Genomic DNA, 18383 nt, shown 5'->3' with positions numbered 1-18383 from the left:
ACAAAAGATAGATCTCGATAAATAAATAAACAAAAAATTTCATTTGTGACGGCATTATTACGTCACAAGCTTGTAGCCTCTTATAAGGGGTCGTGAGAGGAAAACGGTCTAATAAATAAATACTTACTACAAAAACAACCGAACTGTAAAACATCTTCGACATTTTTTAACGAATTGCCGATGTTTTTTTAATAAAAAAGACGTAACTTGCTTTTGTATAGTCAACGTTTTATAATGTAAGAATTTCTTACGTTCTAATCTTGTTAATGCATATGGGAGATACAATAAAAAAGATTGGTCGTATTGTTTGCCACTGATTTCCAGCGTTTTAATCTCGTTTTAATCCATGGATATATTTATAACGTTTTTTTATTATAAGTTAGTTAATTTATCACTACTATTTATAAGTAATATATTCACCAAACTTGGATTATTTTCTGATGTGGAACAATTCTACTATTTATACGTAGTATATATTCATCAAACCTGCTTTGTTTTTCAACGTGGGACAAATAACATACTCAGCATTACACCATCTTTTTTGCACTTAGTTCGACATCCAATCAAATCCCAAATACCGAATACGGACAATTAGGACTCATTAAATCTAACAGTTATATTTAAATTTAATAATATGATCAAGTACTCTCCATTAATATTTGTATGTTTTTGTTCAATTTTTTTTAATCATAATTGAGATACGGAAATTTCCCGTGGTACCTCTTAATTTTGTAAGATTTTCCATGTTACCCCTACTTTTAAGAATCTGCCTATGGTACCCTTGAGGTTCCATTTTTTTTGCCTGTGGTACCTCTAATGTAAAGGATGTTAAATGGACGTTAAGTTTGACGGTTTGGCAATAAAATAACAATTAAAAAATAATACCCCCTTTATTGTTTTATTGGTATGAATATCTCTCTTTTAAATTAAAATTTAATTAACTATGTCATTATAGTATTGGAAATTTCTCATGGTAACTTTGAACTTTGATAGATTACACATGGTACCCCTAATTTTAAGTTTCTACAAATGCTACCCTTGTGTTCAGCGTTTTCTTCCCCCAGAATACCATTTGACAACTTTCGTCATAACGTCATTACTCATATGACTTGTGACGCCTTTTTCTTTTGTTATCTATTACACAAACACTTCATCATCTAATTCCTAAATCCATATTTTATTTAATAAACTAACATTTAATACCTAAATAACTAAACACAAATAGCATGACATGCTCAATTACTCATCTAGCTACTCATAGGAGTAACCGCGTTATGAAAAAAGTAAACACCAGGGTATTACATGTAGAAACTTTAAATTGGGGTATTATGTGTAATTTACCAAAATTCGAGGGTACCATGAAAAATTTCCGTTATAATATTGACCATTTTATCGCTCTTTATCCCATCTAAAAAAATGTTACAACTTTAAAATTTAACATTAAATTCAAAATTATGTTTAAAGTCTATTATATAATAAGTATAATTTGAGATATTCAATATATTTGGGATGATACCTAAGTTCTAAGGATAAATCATATTTATAATCACGGGATCACCCCACCTTATGATAATCGTCTGATGTGGTACAATTCAACTATTTATACGTACTATATATTTATCACACCTACATTATTTTTCAATATGAGAAGAATAACATATTTAAAAGGACACCGTATTTTTTGAACCTAATTCGACATCAAACCTGATTTAATAATAAGCAAATACTATATTATCTATTAATATTCATACGTTTGTTTTCTATTTTTTTTTATCATAATTAAAATATGTGCAAATGACATAAACATATACTCTAATGATAGAATTTTTTTTAACACAATTCTAATTATATTATTTAAACGTAGTATATTTACCACACATACATTATTTTTCAATGTGGGTCATATAAAATCTACAGGTAGAAAATATAGTGATATAAACTTTTAAGAGCTCTCCAAGACAATATTTAAGAGACTCAAAAGATTTTAGGTTGATGCCTAAGTTCCAAGGATGCTTATTATTTATAATCATATAATCACCCACCTTATGCTATATTTCGATGTGGGAAAATTCTATTTTTTATATGTAGTATATTTGTTACACCTATATTATTTTTCAATGTGGGACATATAACATACTATGAAATACACTATCTTTAATATGTAAAAATCATATGAAATATATATAAACTCTAATGATAGCATTTCTTACCATGAATCTTATAATATTATTTTCAAAATTTTATTACCGATATTATTTTGCCAAATGAAATGTAAAAGTTTTTATATAAAAATTAGAAACATCATTTGAATATAAAATAAGAAATATATAGTATATATATTATAATAACTAAAAGATTTTCCAAAGATTAACTTAGGTTAGAAATTATTATTGTAGAGACAGTAATACAAACTCTTTTAAGAACTCTCTCGGACAATACTTAAGAGAATCAAAAGATTTTGTGTTTTGACTTCTATTTATAATCATAAGAATATTTAATCATAGTATATTCACCACACTTACATTACTTTTCAATGTTGGACAAATAACATACTAAGTACATCATTTTTTTCCGCACCTACTTTGACATCAATCCGATTTAATAATGAGAAAATACAATACAATCTACACTCTAATGATAACATTTTTTTGTCACAATCTAATTATATAATTTTCGTACGATATTTTTTTTGTCAAATGAAATATAAAATTTTTATATCAAAATTATAGACATCACTTTAATATAATATAACCAATGTATATATATGGGACAGTTCTTACATAATATATTCACCACAGTGCACCTACATTATTTTTTAATGTGGGACATATAACATACTAAAAAGTACATATCTTTTTTATCAAAATATTTTGGGTTAATACCTAAGTTTCAAATATGCCTCTTATTTATATTTATAGAATCACCCTACCATATACTATTCTTTCGATGTGAGATACATAATTTAATTATTAAAACTTAGTATGTTCATCATGCCTATATTATTTTTCAATGTGAAAAATATAACATACCAAAAACGACATGTCTCTTCTTTAAAAAAACTACTAATTTATACATATTATTTTTCTTTGGGGTAAAACCACTTAGTCTCGATCATTAGATAGGGATCTCTATATGATACATATAACGACTCATTAACGCTCTATTACTGCATTCAGAAGACAATCATTAGTAAAATTTTTAGTTTTGTACTGTGTCAGGATACTACCATTAGTAAAACTTTTAGTTTTGTATTTTTTGATTTTCTTGTTCATGTTCTTAACTCTTTTTTGGGTAGCTCCAAACGATTTCCACTTTATTTTTTTATATCATATCATACATAATGATACAAAATCTTAAGAGATCTTTAAAATAATATTTATGAGACTCAAAAAGTTTTGGGCGGACACATAAGTTCCAAATATGCCTCCTATTTATAATCATAGGATCATATCACCTTATACGAATCTTTCGATGTGGGACAATTCTTCTATTTATATGTAATATATTCACCACACCTACACTATTTTCCAATGTTGGACAAAACATACTAAAAAAATTACACAATTTTACATAATAAGAAGTTTTAATGTGTGCAAATAATATGAAATCTATACTCTAATGATAACATTTTTTTACCACGAAACTAATTATATTATTTTAATATTTTTTAACGATACTTTTTTGCTAAATGAAGTGTAAAAGTTTGATATAAAAATTGGAAATATCACTTGAATATAATTTAGGAAATATATAATAATTAAAAGATTCTCCACTTTATTTTTTACATCAAAAATTATTATTTATGATACTTTCCTAAATTAATTTTTGATGATGTGGACGCCCTAATTTTAAGTTTCTACAAATGGTACACATGTGTTCACCTTTTTCTTTCCTAGAATACCATTTGACAACTTCCGTCATAACGCCATTACTCATATGACTTGTGACGCCCTTTTCTTTTGTTATTATTAGTCTATTACACAAACACTTCATCATCTAATTCCCAAATTCATTTTTTATTTAATAAACTAACATTTAATATCTAAATAACAAAACACAAATAGCATGAAATGCTTAATTACTCATCTATTTACTCATAGGAGTAACGGCGTTATGAAAAAAGAGTAAACACAAGGGTACTATATGTAGAAACTTAAAATTAGGGGTATTATGTGTAATCTACCAAAATTCGAGGGTACCATGAAAAATTTTCGTTATAATATCTGATTTCGATAGTCAAGCTGTTGTATTCTTTTTTTTTTTGTTTTTAATTGCTTTGGGAGAATTTGGGGGTGAAAGAGAGAGGATAAAAGGGTAGTCTTGGTCTTTTTTAAAAAAACATTGATAATTCGCTATAAAACGTCGACGACCTTTTATAATGGAAAAAAAAGAGTATATAATCGGTAGGACTGTACTAATTAGTAGATTATACAACCAATTGTATGATGTAGAATCCGATCAGTGTGTTAAAATTTTCGAGTTTTGTTTATGCTTTAAAGTTTTTGAACTCGCACCCTTAAACATTTAAAAAAAAAATAAACTCTTACAAACTCAAAAAAATTGCACATAAACTCGTATTAATGTATAGAGTTGTACAAGGCTTATTATACAACTAATTGTATAATAATATTTGTTATATATCTAAAAAAAAGGAGTATATAAATAATCTCTAATCCCAAAGGCAACAGCTTATTTCGCAAAAAACCCTAGAATTCCATCAATCAATCATAGAAAAAAAGAGTGGCAGCAACATCAACTTGGCGAAGATATCTTTAAATGAATACATACCCTCCGATGTATTGTCTCTTATTCTCGCAAAATTGCCGGTTAAAACCTTATTAAAATCCAGGTGCGTATGCAAATCTTGGTGCTCCATTATCGATCATCCTAATTTCATCTACTTGCAATTTTGCAACAATAACAAATCGTCGGGTAAGTTATTATTCCTTGAGAGATTGGGAGGCACGCAAAACGGAGGATGCTCGTTGACACTTTGTGAGACTGACAATCTTAAGAACATCGATTTGATTTTTAAGAGTTCTGAAGAGTACGATATTTATGGAACATGTCATTCTTTGATTTTAATAAACCTCTCTCCAGACTACATGTCTAAAGGAATGAAATTATGCAATCCGAGTATTAGAAAATCATTGCGAGTTCCTCCTTGTCCCCTACTTCCGCCTGACGAGTACTTGCCGGAATTTGTGCTTGGATTTGCGCTTCATAGTCAGGATTATAAAATCATCACAATCGCAATTAAACACATTATCAGTTTAGCGGTTGGAGAGTTGTGTGTTGCAGTTTACACACTTAGTGATCAACAATGGATTGTCAGGGATAATGTCCTCAATATCGACCGTTCGTCTTTTGAGAATTTGTTTGGGCCGTATTATTTCGTGAGGGGTCACTCACCGGCTTGGAAATGCTCCATTTGGGGATTCTAGTAATCAATTTGATAATCTGACTCATCTTGTTTCCCTTGATTTTGATTCCGAAAATTTCACCTTTTTGGAATTGCCGGTTGTGTTGGATAATATTTATATTACTTCAGGGTCTCTATTTCTTCTGGGAGAGTCACTAGCGTTTTTCTGTATTTCTCCTATACGTTTGAAAATATGGGTTTTGAAACAGGAGAGTGGAAAGAGGGAGTGGACGCTATGGCTATCTAGTTTATGAGACGAAGTCCTATAATATTGCTACTTGCCAAGTACGGGAGATTGGAAAATCTATGAGCCATCATGATGTAGATGTGGCAACGTATTTTGAGAGCTTGGCATTGTGCAATAAATACAATACTAATCAAAGTAAACGCGAACTAATCACATGGATGATCTTTGGGAAGACACGTATTAGGTCTTCTCGCTACTTCGAGCTACTTTTTTCTTAATCGATGCGTGATACTTTTATCGGCTTGAAAATTAAAATTACGACTCTAAGCTCAAAGTATGGTAATGGATTTCGAATGCAGTTCCAGCACACAACACTATCGGCTTCTTTGGTGGTGTTGATCCTTGCTGTCCACTCTCTAGTGTCAAGGAAATCAACCTGCCTCCTTCTTGTGACTGTCTTTATTGTTTCAGACTCCTGACCCTCAAAACCTTCTTCAAGAATTGGCTGTAATTTATTTACTTCTTTCATTTTTTAAATTTTAGAACAATTAAGTATTTGAAGTTACAGAGTTTTTTTATTGTTATTTGTTTAGTTAGAAATTGTGGGTGTGATTTGCAAAATAACTTTGATCTCCGTAATTGATTACTCGTCTTGATGTGAGTAAATTTCTCTGTACGCAGAGTTGAATGAGCTATCTTCGTCTTTTGAAATTTGATTGTTTTTTGATTGAATGACTAGTTTTGGGAATTTTGATGTTCTTTACAACAACAGGACCACATACCTCAAAGGCTCCGTGAATTGTGACGTAAGGGGCTGCCTCTTCTAGTGAATTTGTTTTATGCTTGACATCAGTTAATAAAAACGATGAGTTTCCTCTTGTTACAACGACAGGATCGTGGTGCGGTAGAATCTTGTATGCTTCACATCTACCTGTAGTGAATTGTTTGTCGTGTCTAGAATGGCAAAGAAATAAAAATTAATCATAATGCGGCGTTTTGATGGTTAAATTTTCAATCTACCCAAATCTAGACAAGAAGAAATTAAATAAAAATCCAAATCCAAATCGATCGCAAATGAAGAAGAAAAGAAATGATAACTCTTGAGTGGCAAGGGTTTTGCCTTGCACGTCATCTGACTTCAAAGAATCTCGCTTTGAAGAACATAATCATCCAATATTTTGAGCCAAATCACTTGCGGTTTCTAAAAATAGTGCGAATATATAAAACGTCCTTACAAAAGAATTTGTGCTAAATTTGGGCGTTATTATGAAAACCGCCGTGCCTAACAAAATACTCCCTCCCAGTCACTATAATGTTCCCTCTTTCCCAAAACGGATTATTCAACTAATGTTCCCCTTTCTATTTTTAGAAACTTTTACTCTTATTTTATTCATTTCTCTCTCCTATCACCAAACCCCACACAACTCTTTTACCCCTATTTTATTACTTTCCTTTATGTTTTGGCCCCACAATTCTTTATTTAACTACTAATAATTCATCCCTCTCTCCTATCACCAACCCCACACAACTCTTTTACTCCTATTTTAATACTTTTCCTTAAGTGTTGTGCCAATATCAAATGGGAACAATATAGTGACTGGGAGGGAGTAATTCATTATTATAATAATGTTGGAATTTGTACTATTACAGTAGTATTACTTATGGGATAAGCAAAAGAAAATCCAAGTTGGGCTAGAACTGTAGGTCTAACTTAGCTTGGAGTCTTAACTAACCTATTTTAGAACTTATTAATCTTGATGATTGATTAATTGATTAAATTCGTGTCTGAAATTCTAAGGCGAACGCAAAGAGGAAGCAAAAAAAAAAAAAAAAACCATCATCGTCATCAAACATGGACGCTCGCACATCGTAACTTGCAATGGTAATGAGCTCTAGCTTTTCATCAGGTACATTGAGTTAAATTACTTTCCAACATTTAACTGTCTTCATATTTGTTTGTAAATTATAGGATTGGCATATGGTTGACAACAGGTTAAGAAGCAAGTCAGAACAAACAAAATTAAAAGAGAGACAGCAGCGCTAAATAATTACGAGTATAATAAGCCAACAGAAGCTGCAAGTCTGCACCAAAATGGCACTCAAAAGCAAAGCGATACCAAGAGAAGCAATTGACATATCATATAACTAAAGTTCTACACCTTCATTGTCAATCAAAGTAAGTCTATACTTAAACTAAAAACAAACTAGCTTTTTATTGATGTTAATCTAAGCATCCCTCACCAACTCACCATATCTTCCTTGTAATGTCCTAATTTTTTAGTCGATGACGATTCACTCATATGCGAAGAGCAGTAAGTAGAGATGGACTTATTATTCTTTATTTAGGAGCGGAGGGTCTTCCCAAACTAATTCCTACACGATACCCACACTCAGTCTTCTCGATAGCATAATTTTGTATTTAGGCTGGTTATTTATCCAAGCAAAAAGGGGAAGATGGCATATCCTCGACTTTGTATCCTTTGCACAAAATTAAGCTCTCGGAATATGTTTCCAGTTCTACATAAAAGCTAGGTTTTGCAATTGACTGTACTTCGCAAGTAGCAATATTATAGGATTTGTTCTCATAAACAAGAGTGCCACCATGCTCACCATCACCCTTATAATACAACAGCCTTGTTCTACAACCCCAATGAAAGAACATATTAAATCCATCGCTACTCGAAGGACCTGAAAACCATAAAGTCCACTCTCTCATTCCACTCTCGTATTTCAACACCCATATTTTGAGACTAACAGGAGAAATGCAGAAAAACGTGAGTGACTCACCAAGAAGAAACAGGCGCCTTTGTGCTTCAGGCGAGGCATGTGGCAGTTTCAAAAAGGTGAAACTTTCCGTATCAAAATCAAGGGAAACAAGATGAGTCGGTTTCCAATCTCGATTACTATTATTCTCACATGGATCTTTTCCAAGCCAGTGAGTTGCGCCTTCAGAGAAATAACAGGGCCCAAACGAATGTGTATTGGACAAACAATCAAAATTGAAGCCGTTATCTCTAACAACCCATCTTTGATCACTAAGTGTGTAAACTGCAAGACGCATCTCTGAAATGACTACACCTGGACGCTTTAATGAGATTGCAATGACTTTAAAATCCTTAGTGCGAGGTACGAATCCAAGTACATATGTTGTATGGCATTCGTAACGTGGTAAAAGTGGACAACGAGGAAGTAGCAATGATTTTCTAATACTAGGGTTATACAATCTCATTCCTTCATACAAGAAGTTTTGAGGGCGGCTTATTAAAAGTAAAGAATTACAACTTCCATGAAGATAGTAGCTATCAGGGCACTCGAAAATTTGACTGGTTTTACAAAGAGTGTCGGCCTTACGAAGTGTCAACAAGCATCCACCTCGTCCATAGAGTCCCAAACCCTCGAGGGATAATATTTTATCCGAATTAATCTTATTTTGGTGGTTGTAAAATTGAATATGCATGTCAACGAAATCAGGATTATCGAGAATGGTGCGCCAAGATTTGCATACGCACCTGAATCTTAATAGGCTTTTAACCGGCAAATTTACGAGGATTTGAGTAAACACTTTAGGGGGTATGTATTCATTTGAAGATGATTGCTTGCTCTTCATTATTTTTCTCCGGTTGATAGATGATGGAGCAATTGAGAGAGGGGTTTCTCACCCGGGATTAATAAACTGATGAAATAAAACCCTAGTTTTACCGACTTGTGTAAAGTTTTATCTTTGGACAGTAGGGTTTCTTTATGAATGTTTTTTTCCGTACAATGTTAGTTTATGAAATTGAAAAGGTAGTATCTATAGTGTCCAGAAAAAAAGACTTTATTTTATGTTAAAAACGGGTTACTTTTTATTTTATTTATTTTTATTTTTTTGCGACGAGGGAACCCGCAGCCGCTACCTTTGGTGTGCACTGGGTAAACCCTCGGCAGTACGTGATACCCTCGGGTCCAGAAAATTTTGCTCTTGGGGAGGCTTGAACCTGGATCTCCGGAAATATCACCCAAGTTTTAACCTGGGTCACTTTTTATTTGATTACACATTATACACGGTTTTATGGTATAATTTGCCTAAAAGATGACTAAGGGTATCTTCAACAATAATGTTTTCCATATTTTATACCTATGTTGTAACATACGATGGTTATGAGCAATACTCAATAATATAATGGAGATGAAATTTCGAGGTAGTTGTGAGAATAGAATAGAACAAGGTGTTAAGCCGAACTTATAAATTAGAGCTGGTTTTGTGCAGGTAGACTTCACCCTTGATAAAACTTGCGGAGTAACACATCATACTTCTGGGTGATTAGATGAAACTAGCTAACATTGTGACTAAGATCATTGGGAGAAAATCGATCAATATCGCAGCAAATTGACAAAAAAAATTATTGCCACTGTAGGATGGCCTCCTAAGGATGAAATGACATAATACAGTTTGATCCGAAGAAAAAATAAAAAGCCAACCTGATAGTTGCACACCTATGTATATTCTTTTTAACTACTAAAATGGCGGGCCAAGGCATGTTGGGCTGAAAATTTTAAGACCCAGGCCTGGCCAAATTGCCTAAAATAACGGGCTAATGACGGGTCGGGTCGTTTCTAACCGAGGATGAGAGAGAAAACTTAGAGAGAGAAACCTCCCTTTCTTTTCTGTTAGTTAGCTTAATCTTCAAGCAATGACTAGATCTAAGAAAAACAACAAAAATCTTCAAAATTCTACGAATTCAGATAAAAAAAAACACAAAAAATTCACAAAAAAAGGATGATTTCAGTCTGAATTCATCTAATAAGAAGGGAAAATCGTATCACAGACAGTTGCAATTTTCTTACCGAGGATGAGAGAGAAAACTTAGAGAGAGAAACCTCCCTTTCTTTTCTGTTAGTTAGCTTAATCTTCAGGCAATGGCTAGATCTAAGAAAAACAACAAAAATTCTAAGAATTCACATCAAAAAAACACAAAAAATTCACAAAAAAAGGATGATTTCAGTCTGAATTCATCTAATAAGAAGGGAAAATCGCATCACAGAAAGTTGCAATTTTCTTCGCAAGAACTTGAAGATGACTTAGAGATGATACTAGAGGAGGAAGAAATTGATCATGTTGAACCAGTCCCGCCACCTCCAGCAACAACGAGCGTCCAACCACTGATCCAAATTACTAAGGATGATGTTGCCAGACAGATACAATTCTGGCCATCCTCTATTTTCTGTTATGTGCTTGGTGCGAACCCTCCGAGTTCAGTGCTCACTGGGTTTATCAATCGCGTATGGAAAGCTCAGGATATTGATAAAATTTCTTTTATGCCTAATGGTTTTTTTCCTAGTCAGATTTAAAACAAAAGAGCAACAACAATTTGTTTTAAATAATGGTCATCTACTTTTCGACAACAAGCCTGTTATTGTTAAGGAATGGATACAGGATACTGAATTAATCAAGCATGATGTTAAACGTATTCCAATTTGGATGAAATTATATGGTTTGGATGTTAAGTATTGGGGATTAGAGTGCCTAAAGAAATTGAGTGGAGTGGTAGGCGGGTTCATCAAGTGTGATGATGCTACCGTTCATAGGAATTTCTTAGGGTTTGCTAGGATAATGATTGAGGTGGATATTGGGCAAGAGTTCCCTATTGTTATTACCTTTCTCAATGAATATGGAGTGTCTAAACAGCTTAAGGTGGTGTATGATTGGCTCCCATTACAGTGCACTGCTTGTAAGGGTTTAGGACATCCGACTGAGAACTGTAGAAAGGGAATGACTAAACCTGCGGTCAGGAAAATCTGGAAACCTAAGGTAGTACCTACACAAAAGCAGCAAAAACCTGCTCCTAAACCAGTATAGAAAGCACCTGTACAGGTACCTGTGCAGGACCCTCTCCCTAGGACTCCCAAGGCCACTGAGGTGGTTATGACTCCTGTTGTTGTGCCCCCAATCCCACTGGTGGAGAGTTTTCTCCCTAGGAGATTCTTAACCAGGTTGATGAGGAATGATAGGGGTGAAAAGAGGACTTTTACTCCAGGTGTTCTTTCACCAGGAGGATTGTCTTTTATGGAATCATTATCTCACTCTTTGCAAAAAAAACAAGACTGGGGATAACTGAGAATAGGTTAGTTGAAAAAGGTGGCTCTAGCAAGTCTTATGTGGACAATGGATAGGTGTTCCATATGGAATGTTAGAGGAATGAATAACCCTACAAAACAGAAAGAAATAAAGAGAAGCTTACTACTAAATAAAGTGGGGTTATGTAGCTTGTTAGAAACAAAAGTTAAAAGTAGTAATGGGAATAAAGTAAGGAATAATGTAGGAGACCATTGGGCTATTTGCACTAATAATAGCTTACATAGAGGGGGACGCATTTGGCTTTTGTGGGAACCTTCTGCGTATGATATTGATATTCTAGATGTCCAGATTTAGAGTATTCATTTTAAGGTGGTTGACAAAATTAGAAGGAAAAATTTTTGGATGATTGTTGTGTATGGACTAAACAAAGCTGCTGACAGGCTTCCTTTATGGGACAGCTTAAGAGTTTATCACAGTATGACTAATGGACCCTGGATTGTTGCTGGGGACTTTAACTCTGTGATGGCAGTTAATGAAAGGATTGGTGGGGCTCCTATTTCTCATGCTGAGATTAGACCTATGCTGCAGACTATTCAGGACTGTTAGTTGTTTGATCTTAGTGCTAAGGGGGCTTTTTTCACCTGGAATAACAAGCATGAGCATCAATCAAAGGTTTATAGTAGATTGGATAGGGTGTTCATCAATGATGACTGGATGGACATCTTTTCTGAAAGCTACGTTCACTTTTTACCTGAGGGCATGTTTGACCACTGCCCAGGCCTCATTTACCTTGAAGAAGAAAGACAAAAGAAAGGTAGTTCGTTTAAATATTACAATATGTGGTCTTTAGCCTCTACCTACAATGACATTCTTAGGTCTGGATGGCAACAGCCAGTTCAGGGCACTCCTATGTTTAGAGTGGTGCAGAAATTGAAAGGGTTAAAAGTTGGGTTAAAAACGTTGAATAAAGATCATTTTGCAGACATAGAAAACCTCACCCATGTAGCTGAATTGTCCCTAAATCATTTTCAACAATTGCTGGTTGATGACCTACTAAATGAAGATCTTTGTCACTCTGAGAGAGACTGTGCAAGGAATTTAGATGAGTTACTGAAGGCCAGAGATCAATTTTTGAGACAGAAAGCAAAGGGAGATTGGATGCAACGTGAAGATGATAATACGGCCTATTTCCATGCTAGCATTAAAAATAGAAGGGCTAATAATCGAGTGTATCAGGTGAAGGATATCAATAATCAACTATGTTCTACCCCTGAGACCATCCAGAAAGCCTTTGAGGATTACTATAAGATTATGTTAGGCTCTTCTAAAAGTGTAAAGCCTCTCAACAAGAGGATTGTCAAGTATGGAAATTGCTTAACTCCTGAACACTGTTCTCTCTTGACTGCTCCTGTCACAAGGGAAGAAGTCAGGCTTGCTATGTTTAGCATCCTTGGGACAAAAGCCCCAGGACCTGATGGGTATAGTAGTCAGTTCTTCAAGGACAATTGGAGTGTTGTAGGAGCCGATGTCATTTCTGCTGTCCAGAGTGCATTTCAGTCTGGGAAAGTGTTGAGCCAATGCAATGCCACTATTATCACTCTAATCCCAAAGGTCCCTATACCTGATAATGTTATGCAATTCAGGCCAATTTCATGTTGCAACACATTGTATAAATATCTCTCTAAAGTGATATGTACCAGATTGGAAAAGTTGCTTCCTCATATTATCAATCCTTCTCAAAGTGCTTTTGTTAAGGGCAGGGATATTGTAGGGAACATACTGATTTGTCAGGACCTGGTTAGATTGCACAAGAGGAAGAGTTGTTCTCCCAGAATACTGATGAAATTGGACCTACAAAAGGCATATGACTCAGTTGAATGGAATTTTGTAGAAGATATGTTGAGAGCCACTGGTTTCCCTGAACAGTTTACCCAACTCCTGGTTCAATGCTTCACCACTCCCACTTTCTCTCTGTCTGTTAATGGAGAAAGTTTTGGATATTTTAGAGGCAAAAGAGGACTTAGACAAGGGGATCCCCTCTCCTCCCTTCTCTTCACTCTTTGTCTAGAATATCTCAATAGAATTCTTTTAGTGACTCAGAATCACAGCAAGTTCAAATTTCACCCACTTTGCAACAGAATCAAACTGTCCTATTTATGTTTTGCTGATGATCTCATCCTCTTTTGCAAGGGGGAGAGAGCCTCTGTAGGATTGATGTTACAAGCTGTTAAGCTGTTCTCTAAGTCATCTGGTCTATCCATGAACTGTAGTAAGTCAAGCTTCTATTATAATGTTATTGATGCTCATTTGGTGACTGAAATTGAGAGAGCCATTGGTATGAAAAGAGGAACTGTCCCATTTAAATATTTGGGGGTGAATGTCTCACCAAAAAGATTATCAGTAATGGACTGTAACATTCTGGTGGATAAGATTGTTGATAGGATCAGGGGTCTGGGTTCTGGGAAGCTTTTTTATGTTGGACGTCTTGTTTTGATAAAAGCAGTTCTCAGTTCCTTGCACAGTTATTGGTCTAGAATTTTTATCCTCCCCAAAACTGTCATTGGAAAACTGGAGGCTATTTGTAGATCTTTCCTGTGGTATGGCAATGACACCAAGGAAAGTCCAATGCTGGTTTCTTGGGAGACAGTTTGTAGAGCAAGAAATCAGGGGGGCCTAGGGATAAGAGATTTCCATGCTTAGAACCTTGCTGCCATAGGAAAATATGCTTGGTGGGTGGCCAAAAAGACTGGCCATCTTTGGGTCAAATGGGTGCATGCCATCTACATCAAGAATGCTAATTGGAAAGAGTATGAGCCAGGAGTTGGAAGTAGCTGGGCTTGGCGAAAAATTTGCAAGGTTAAACAATTACTTAAAGATCACATTTTCAGAGCAGATGTAGAGCATTATAATATTCAGACAGGGTACTAGTGGCTGAAACCAGATGTGGGCAAGGTGACCTGGTATCCCTGGATGCTAAACCAGTGGATCATACCTAAACAGTCTTTTTTGTGTTGGTTGATTGCTCAACAAAGATTAACAACTCAGGATAGATTGGTTAGGATGCACATCATTCAGAGTAACAATTGCTTTCTATGTGGTTTACAGGAAGAGACTCATGAACATCTTTTCTTTTCCTGTGAGTTCAGTCAAAGATGTAGAGGATTGGTCTCTAATGTGTGTTTGCTTGAGCTACCACATTCAGAGGTGATTCAGTGGTGGGTACATTTAAGAGATTATAGTGCCTGCAGGAAGAAGATCATAGCAGTGATTTTAGCCAGCTTAATGTACAATATTTGGAATGCACGCAATGTTAGCAGGGTGGATGGACTTGTCATTAGGCCTGAATGCATACCGCAGAGGGTCAAAAACCAGATGAAAATGAGAGTAGGGCAACTACAGATCAAAAGTAGAAATGCTACTGCATTAACTTTGATTGATTAGATTAGACAGTATTAAATTTTCTGATTATGTATGACATGAGAATATGTAATTGTATGGGAAACCTTTGATTATAATGAGAAGTTTACCTTTACCCAAAAAAAAATGACGGGCCGGGTCAACTTATGCTAATGGCCAGTTCTAGTTGGGGGAAGTTGAGTTTTTATAGTGCACTCGATAGCTGAATGAACATTGAGAATGTGTGTGATTTTAAAACATTCGGAACCATTGTCTTTTGTATATGGAGTAACATTTTTTTCTTATAAACGACTTTTCTAACGTGTGTCTTTAATATTTTAACGGATTTACAAAATTTTGTATCGTGTTTGTATTGACTCAATTACATAAATAGGTCGGTCATCTAATCCCCATCTCATTCCGATTAATTTTGTTTCGAGTTTATGTCGTGTTATCATGTCATATCAACGTTTGGGAGTGTGAATATAATTATGTGAAGGAAAATTAAAATAAATAAGTTATTCTTAGCAATTTTTCGTGTTTAGAGATCTCAACATAAACACGTCCCAATCAAATCTCATATAGTGTTCGTGTTGACTCATTTACATCAATGCATGCATCGTTAAACCTCAATCTAGACCCGTTAATTTTGTGTCAGTATTGTGATGTGATATTTTCTCGAGATGATTATAGTTTGTCGGCTCTAATTTGGAAGGTATTTAAGGCACATGAGTACTGAGCAAGGTTGACCTAACTAATCTTCTTTATTACTACTAAGAGAATAAAAATTCTCTTACTTTTTCTGCCTAAAGAACTTTTACTTAGTTAGACCTGAATACTCAAACCACAAGATTGGATGAATTGTAAATTGTGTATCCAATATAAGTAGCCCACCTTTTTCTATCCTAACGTAAAAGTAAAAGCTATTAATAGCCCATTTTGAATTAGCCTACTATTTTACCGATTTTAGTTTTAAGGTCAATACGCATTTTAATTAGATTATACAACTAATTCACTTGTATTATTAATGTCATAAATTAGTTGGATGTAATGATATAGCATTATTTTTATTAGTATAAAATAACTTACTTAAAAGTAACCTGTAGTAAACTTTTTTTTCTACCTCTTATTAATATTATTGTATTTAGTAGATTATAACATTAAATTAAAAGTATAGTTCTTTATGCAAATAATTTAATTGAAAAGTTTCCTTAAAAAATAAATCTAAAAAATGCACTTTAGCACGGGAATCTTATCTATATTAATACAAAAGACAATACTCAATCCTCGGCACGCCACGTAATTAATGCAGTTTTTTTTTTCGGAAATTCATGTTATGGTGGGACCCGTGAGTGTGCAATGTATTTATTTCTTCGGGTTTCCGCCTTTTCAAACATGCAATAAATTCCGTCTTACAACAAATTCTATGAAATAATATTATGAAAAAATTCTATGAATTAATATTATGAAATAATATTATACATTCCGTGTAAATAAAATTAATAACATATACGCAGAATGAATTACAAATGCGAGTAAATGAAATTGAATTACATAATTTTTAAAACAAAATTACATAATAATAAAATTACATAATTTCAAGAAGGAATAACATTTATAAACGGGATCAAACATAAAACGCAAATGAATTACATACATACGTTAAAGTTGATTATATTAGATTTTATTTCTTTTATCTGGATGTAAAGTTTTTTATGTATGCAATTTTTATTTACAATAGTAGATTACATTATTTCCTTATAAACCAGTGTATGTGAACACGTGTTTGTAACAAATTTAAACATAAATTATGTAGATCGTAGATTTAGACCAACTAGATAAGTACACTAGAAATGCAAAAACAAATATACATCCAAAAACATTAATACTGGCCCAAATACATACCCGTGCAATTTTGCACGGGTTTAAAACTAGTTATACTAATTTGAAATATCAAAGATGAAAAGTTATAATCTAATTGAAATTGGAATTGAAATTCAAATAATTAAGTCGGTAAAACGACAAGTAAATACTGATAACTAGACACGTTTTCGAGTTTTAGGAAACTTTTACACCGACACACTCACACAATTACCCACATAACTGTGTCTCATTAAATTCATTAGTTAGTTATTAAGCAAGATTTACACTCCTTCCATCTCTAAGATTATGCTCTCTCAAAAAAGTGCGTCCTCTTCCCCCGATTCAGAAGATGACCAAAACAACCGCTCTACAAAGAAATTTAAAATGAATCAGAACCCTGGAACAAATTTTGTGAATCAAAACACATAATCTGCCCACCAAGGACCGACTCCTCGTTTATCATACATGGAGTCTTTAAGTAATGGAGGATCGCCATCTTTCGCTATCAACCGAGGCATGAGTTTCAATATCACAAATAATGAGGCTTATGAAGAGGAGTCTGACGTTGACATTGAAGACAATGATATCGCTAATGACCCAATGTGTCCTACTATTCTTCTTACGAAGGCAGAAAAAATCAAGATCCGAAGGCATTGGAAGGATACACTCATCACTAAGATGTTTGACAAAAACATCGGATATTTTACATTACTACGGCAGATAAAGAAGAAATGGGCTCTCAAAGGCGGTCTATCACTCATGGATGTCGGGTTTTCTTTCTATGTGGCGAGGTTCACTAACAAGGAGGATTATGAACACGTGATATCTCAAGGCCCTTGGATGATTGGGGATCATTACCTCACCATTCGGAAATGGGTTCCTAACTTTGTTGCTACGGATGAACCTATTCGTCATCTGACTACATGGATACGAATTCCTTGTTTATCTGTTGAATATTATCATGAGGATATCTTGAGGAAGATTGGGAGCAAAGTGGGAAAAGTAATCCGTATTGATAAACCAACTGCCCTAGCGGAAAGAGGCCAGTTCATTCGCATGAGCGTCGAAGTGGATTTAACAAAACCTTTGCTTTAGAAGTTTCGAATGAATGGCAGAGTTTGGATTATCCAATATGAGGGACTCCGTATGATATGCTATAAATGCGGAAAATTAGGCCATAATGAGTCAAATTGTACGATGTTTGAGGCGAATGCGGAGACTACTAGTCAATTGGTTGTTAATGAAGTCCCAGACTCTAACATTAACAATGGTAATGGTAAGGGTGTCATTCAAGCTCCTAGTGAGGCATATGGGTCTTGGATGCATGTCAAAAAGCCAGTCAGACGCAAGAATGTTCGAGCAGATAAGCCCGTGATTACTAGTAATGAAGTACAACATAAATCCACTGGGTTTAGAGTGAAAATTGACAGAGGCTCTGGGTCGAGATTTGAAGCCCT

General features: G+C 34.3%; 3 protein-coding genes across 3 annotated transcripts; 2 read left to right on the top strand and 1 right to left on the bottom strand.

The window, feature by feature from the left end:
• Window positions 1-8037: 8037 nt before the first annotated feature.
• Window positions 8038-9216, bottom strand: LOC141587608 (F-box/kelch-repeat protein At3g23880-like). The gene has a single exon (XM_074409082.1). It carries the CDS (start codon window positions 9214-9216, stop codon window positions 8038-8040), a length of 1179 nt encoding a protein of 392 aa, XP_074265183.1.
• Window positions 9217-10508: 1292 nt separating this feature from the next.
• On the top strand, window positions 10509-15108 carry LOC141587606 (uncharacterized). The gene is made up of 5 exons (XM_074409081.1): window positions 10509-10827; window positions 10931-11442; window positions 12037-12268; window positions 12446-14313; window positions 14773-15108. Exons 1-5 carry the CDS (start codon window positions 10509-10511, stop codon window positions 15106-15108), a joined length of 3267 nt encoding a protein of 1088 aa, XP_074265182.1.
• Window positions 15109-17391: 2283 nt separating this feature from the next.
• LOC141587605 (uncharacterized) lies at window positions 17392-18021 on the top strand. Its single transcript, XM_074409080.1, has one exon. It carries the CDS (start codon window positions 17392-17394, stop codon window positions 18019-18021), a length of 630 nt encoding a protein of 209 aa, XP_074265181.1.
• The last annotated feature ends 362 nt before the right edge of the window (window positions 18022-18383 follow it).

This window comes from Silene latifolia, chromosome 6 (assembly GCF_048544455.1).
Source record: "Silene latifolia isolate original U9 population chromosome 6, ASM4854445v1, whole genome shotgun sequence".
Lineage (NCBI taxonomy): Eukaryota > Viridiplantae > Streptophyta > Magnoliopsida > Caryophyllales > Caryophyllaceae > Silene > Silene latifolia.
The sequence above is the reverse complement of the archived record's forward strand: the minus strand, read 5'-3'. Positions and strand labels throughout refer to the sequence as shown.

Coding starts and splice junctions, on each gene's coding strand:
- LOC141587608 (XM_074409082.1), bottom strand. CDS start 9,216: ATGAAGAGCAAGCAATCATCTTCAAATGAATACATACCCCCTAAAGTG.
- LOC141587605 (XM_074409080.1), top strand. CDS start 17,392: ATGGAGTCTTTAAGTAATGGAGGATCGCCATCTTTCGCTATCAACCGA.
- LOC141587606 (XM_074409081.1), top strand. CDS start 10,509: ATGGCTAGATCTAAGAAAAACAACAAAAATTCTAAGAATTCACATCAA. Junction 10,828..10,930: donor TATTTTCTGTTATGTGCTTG/GTGCGAACCCTC, acceptor TTTTTTTCCTAG/TCAGATTTAAAACAAAAGAG. Junction 14,314..14,772: donor TGCTGGTTTCTTGGGAGACA/GTTTGTAGAGCA, acceptor TGTGGTTTACAG/GAAGAGACTCATGAACATCT.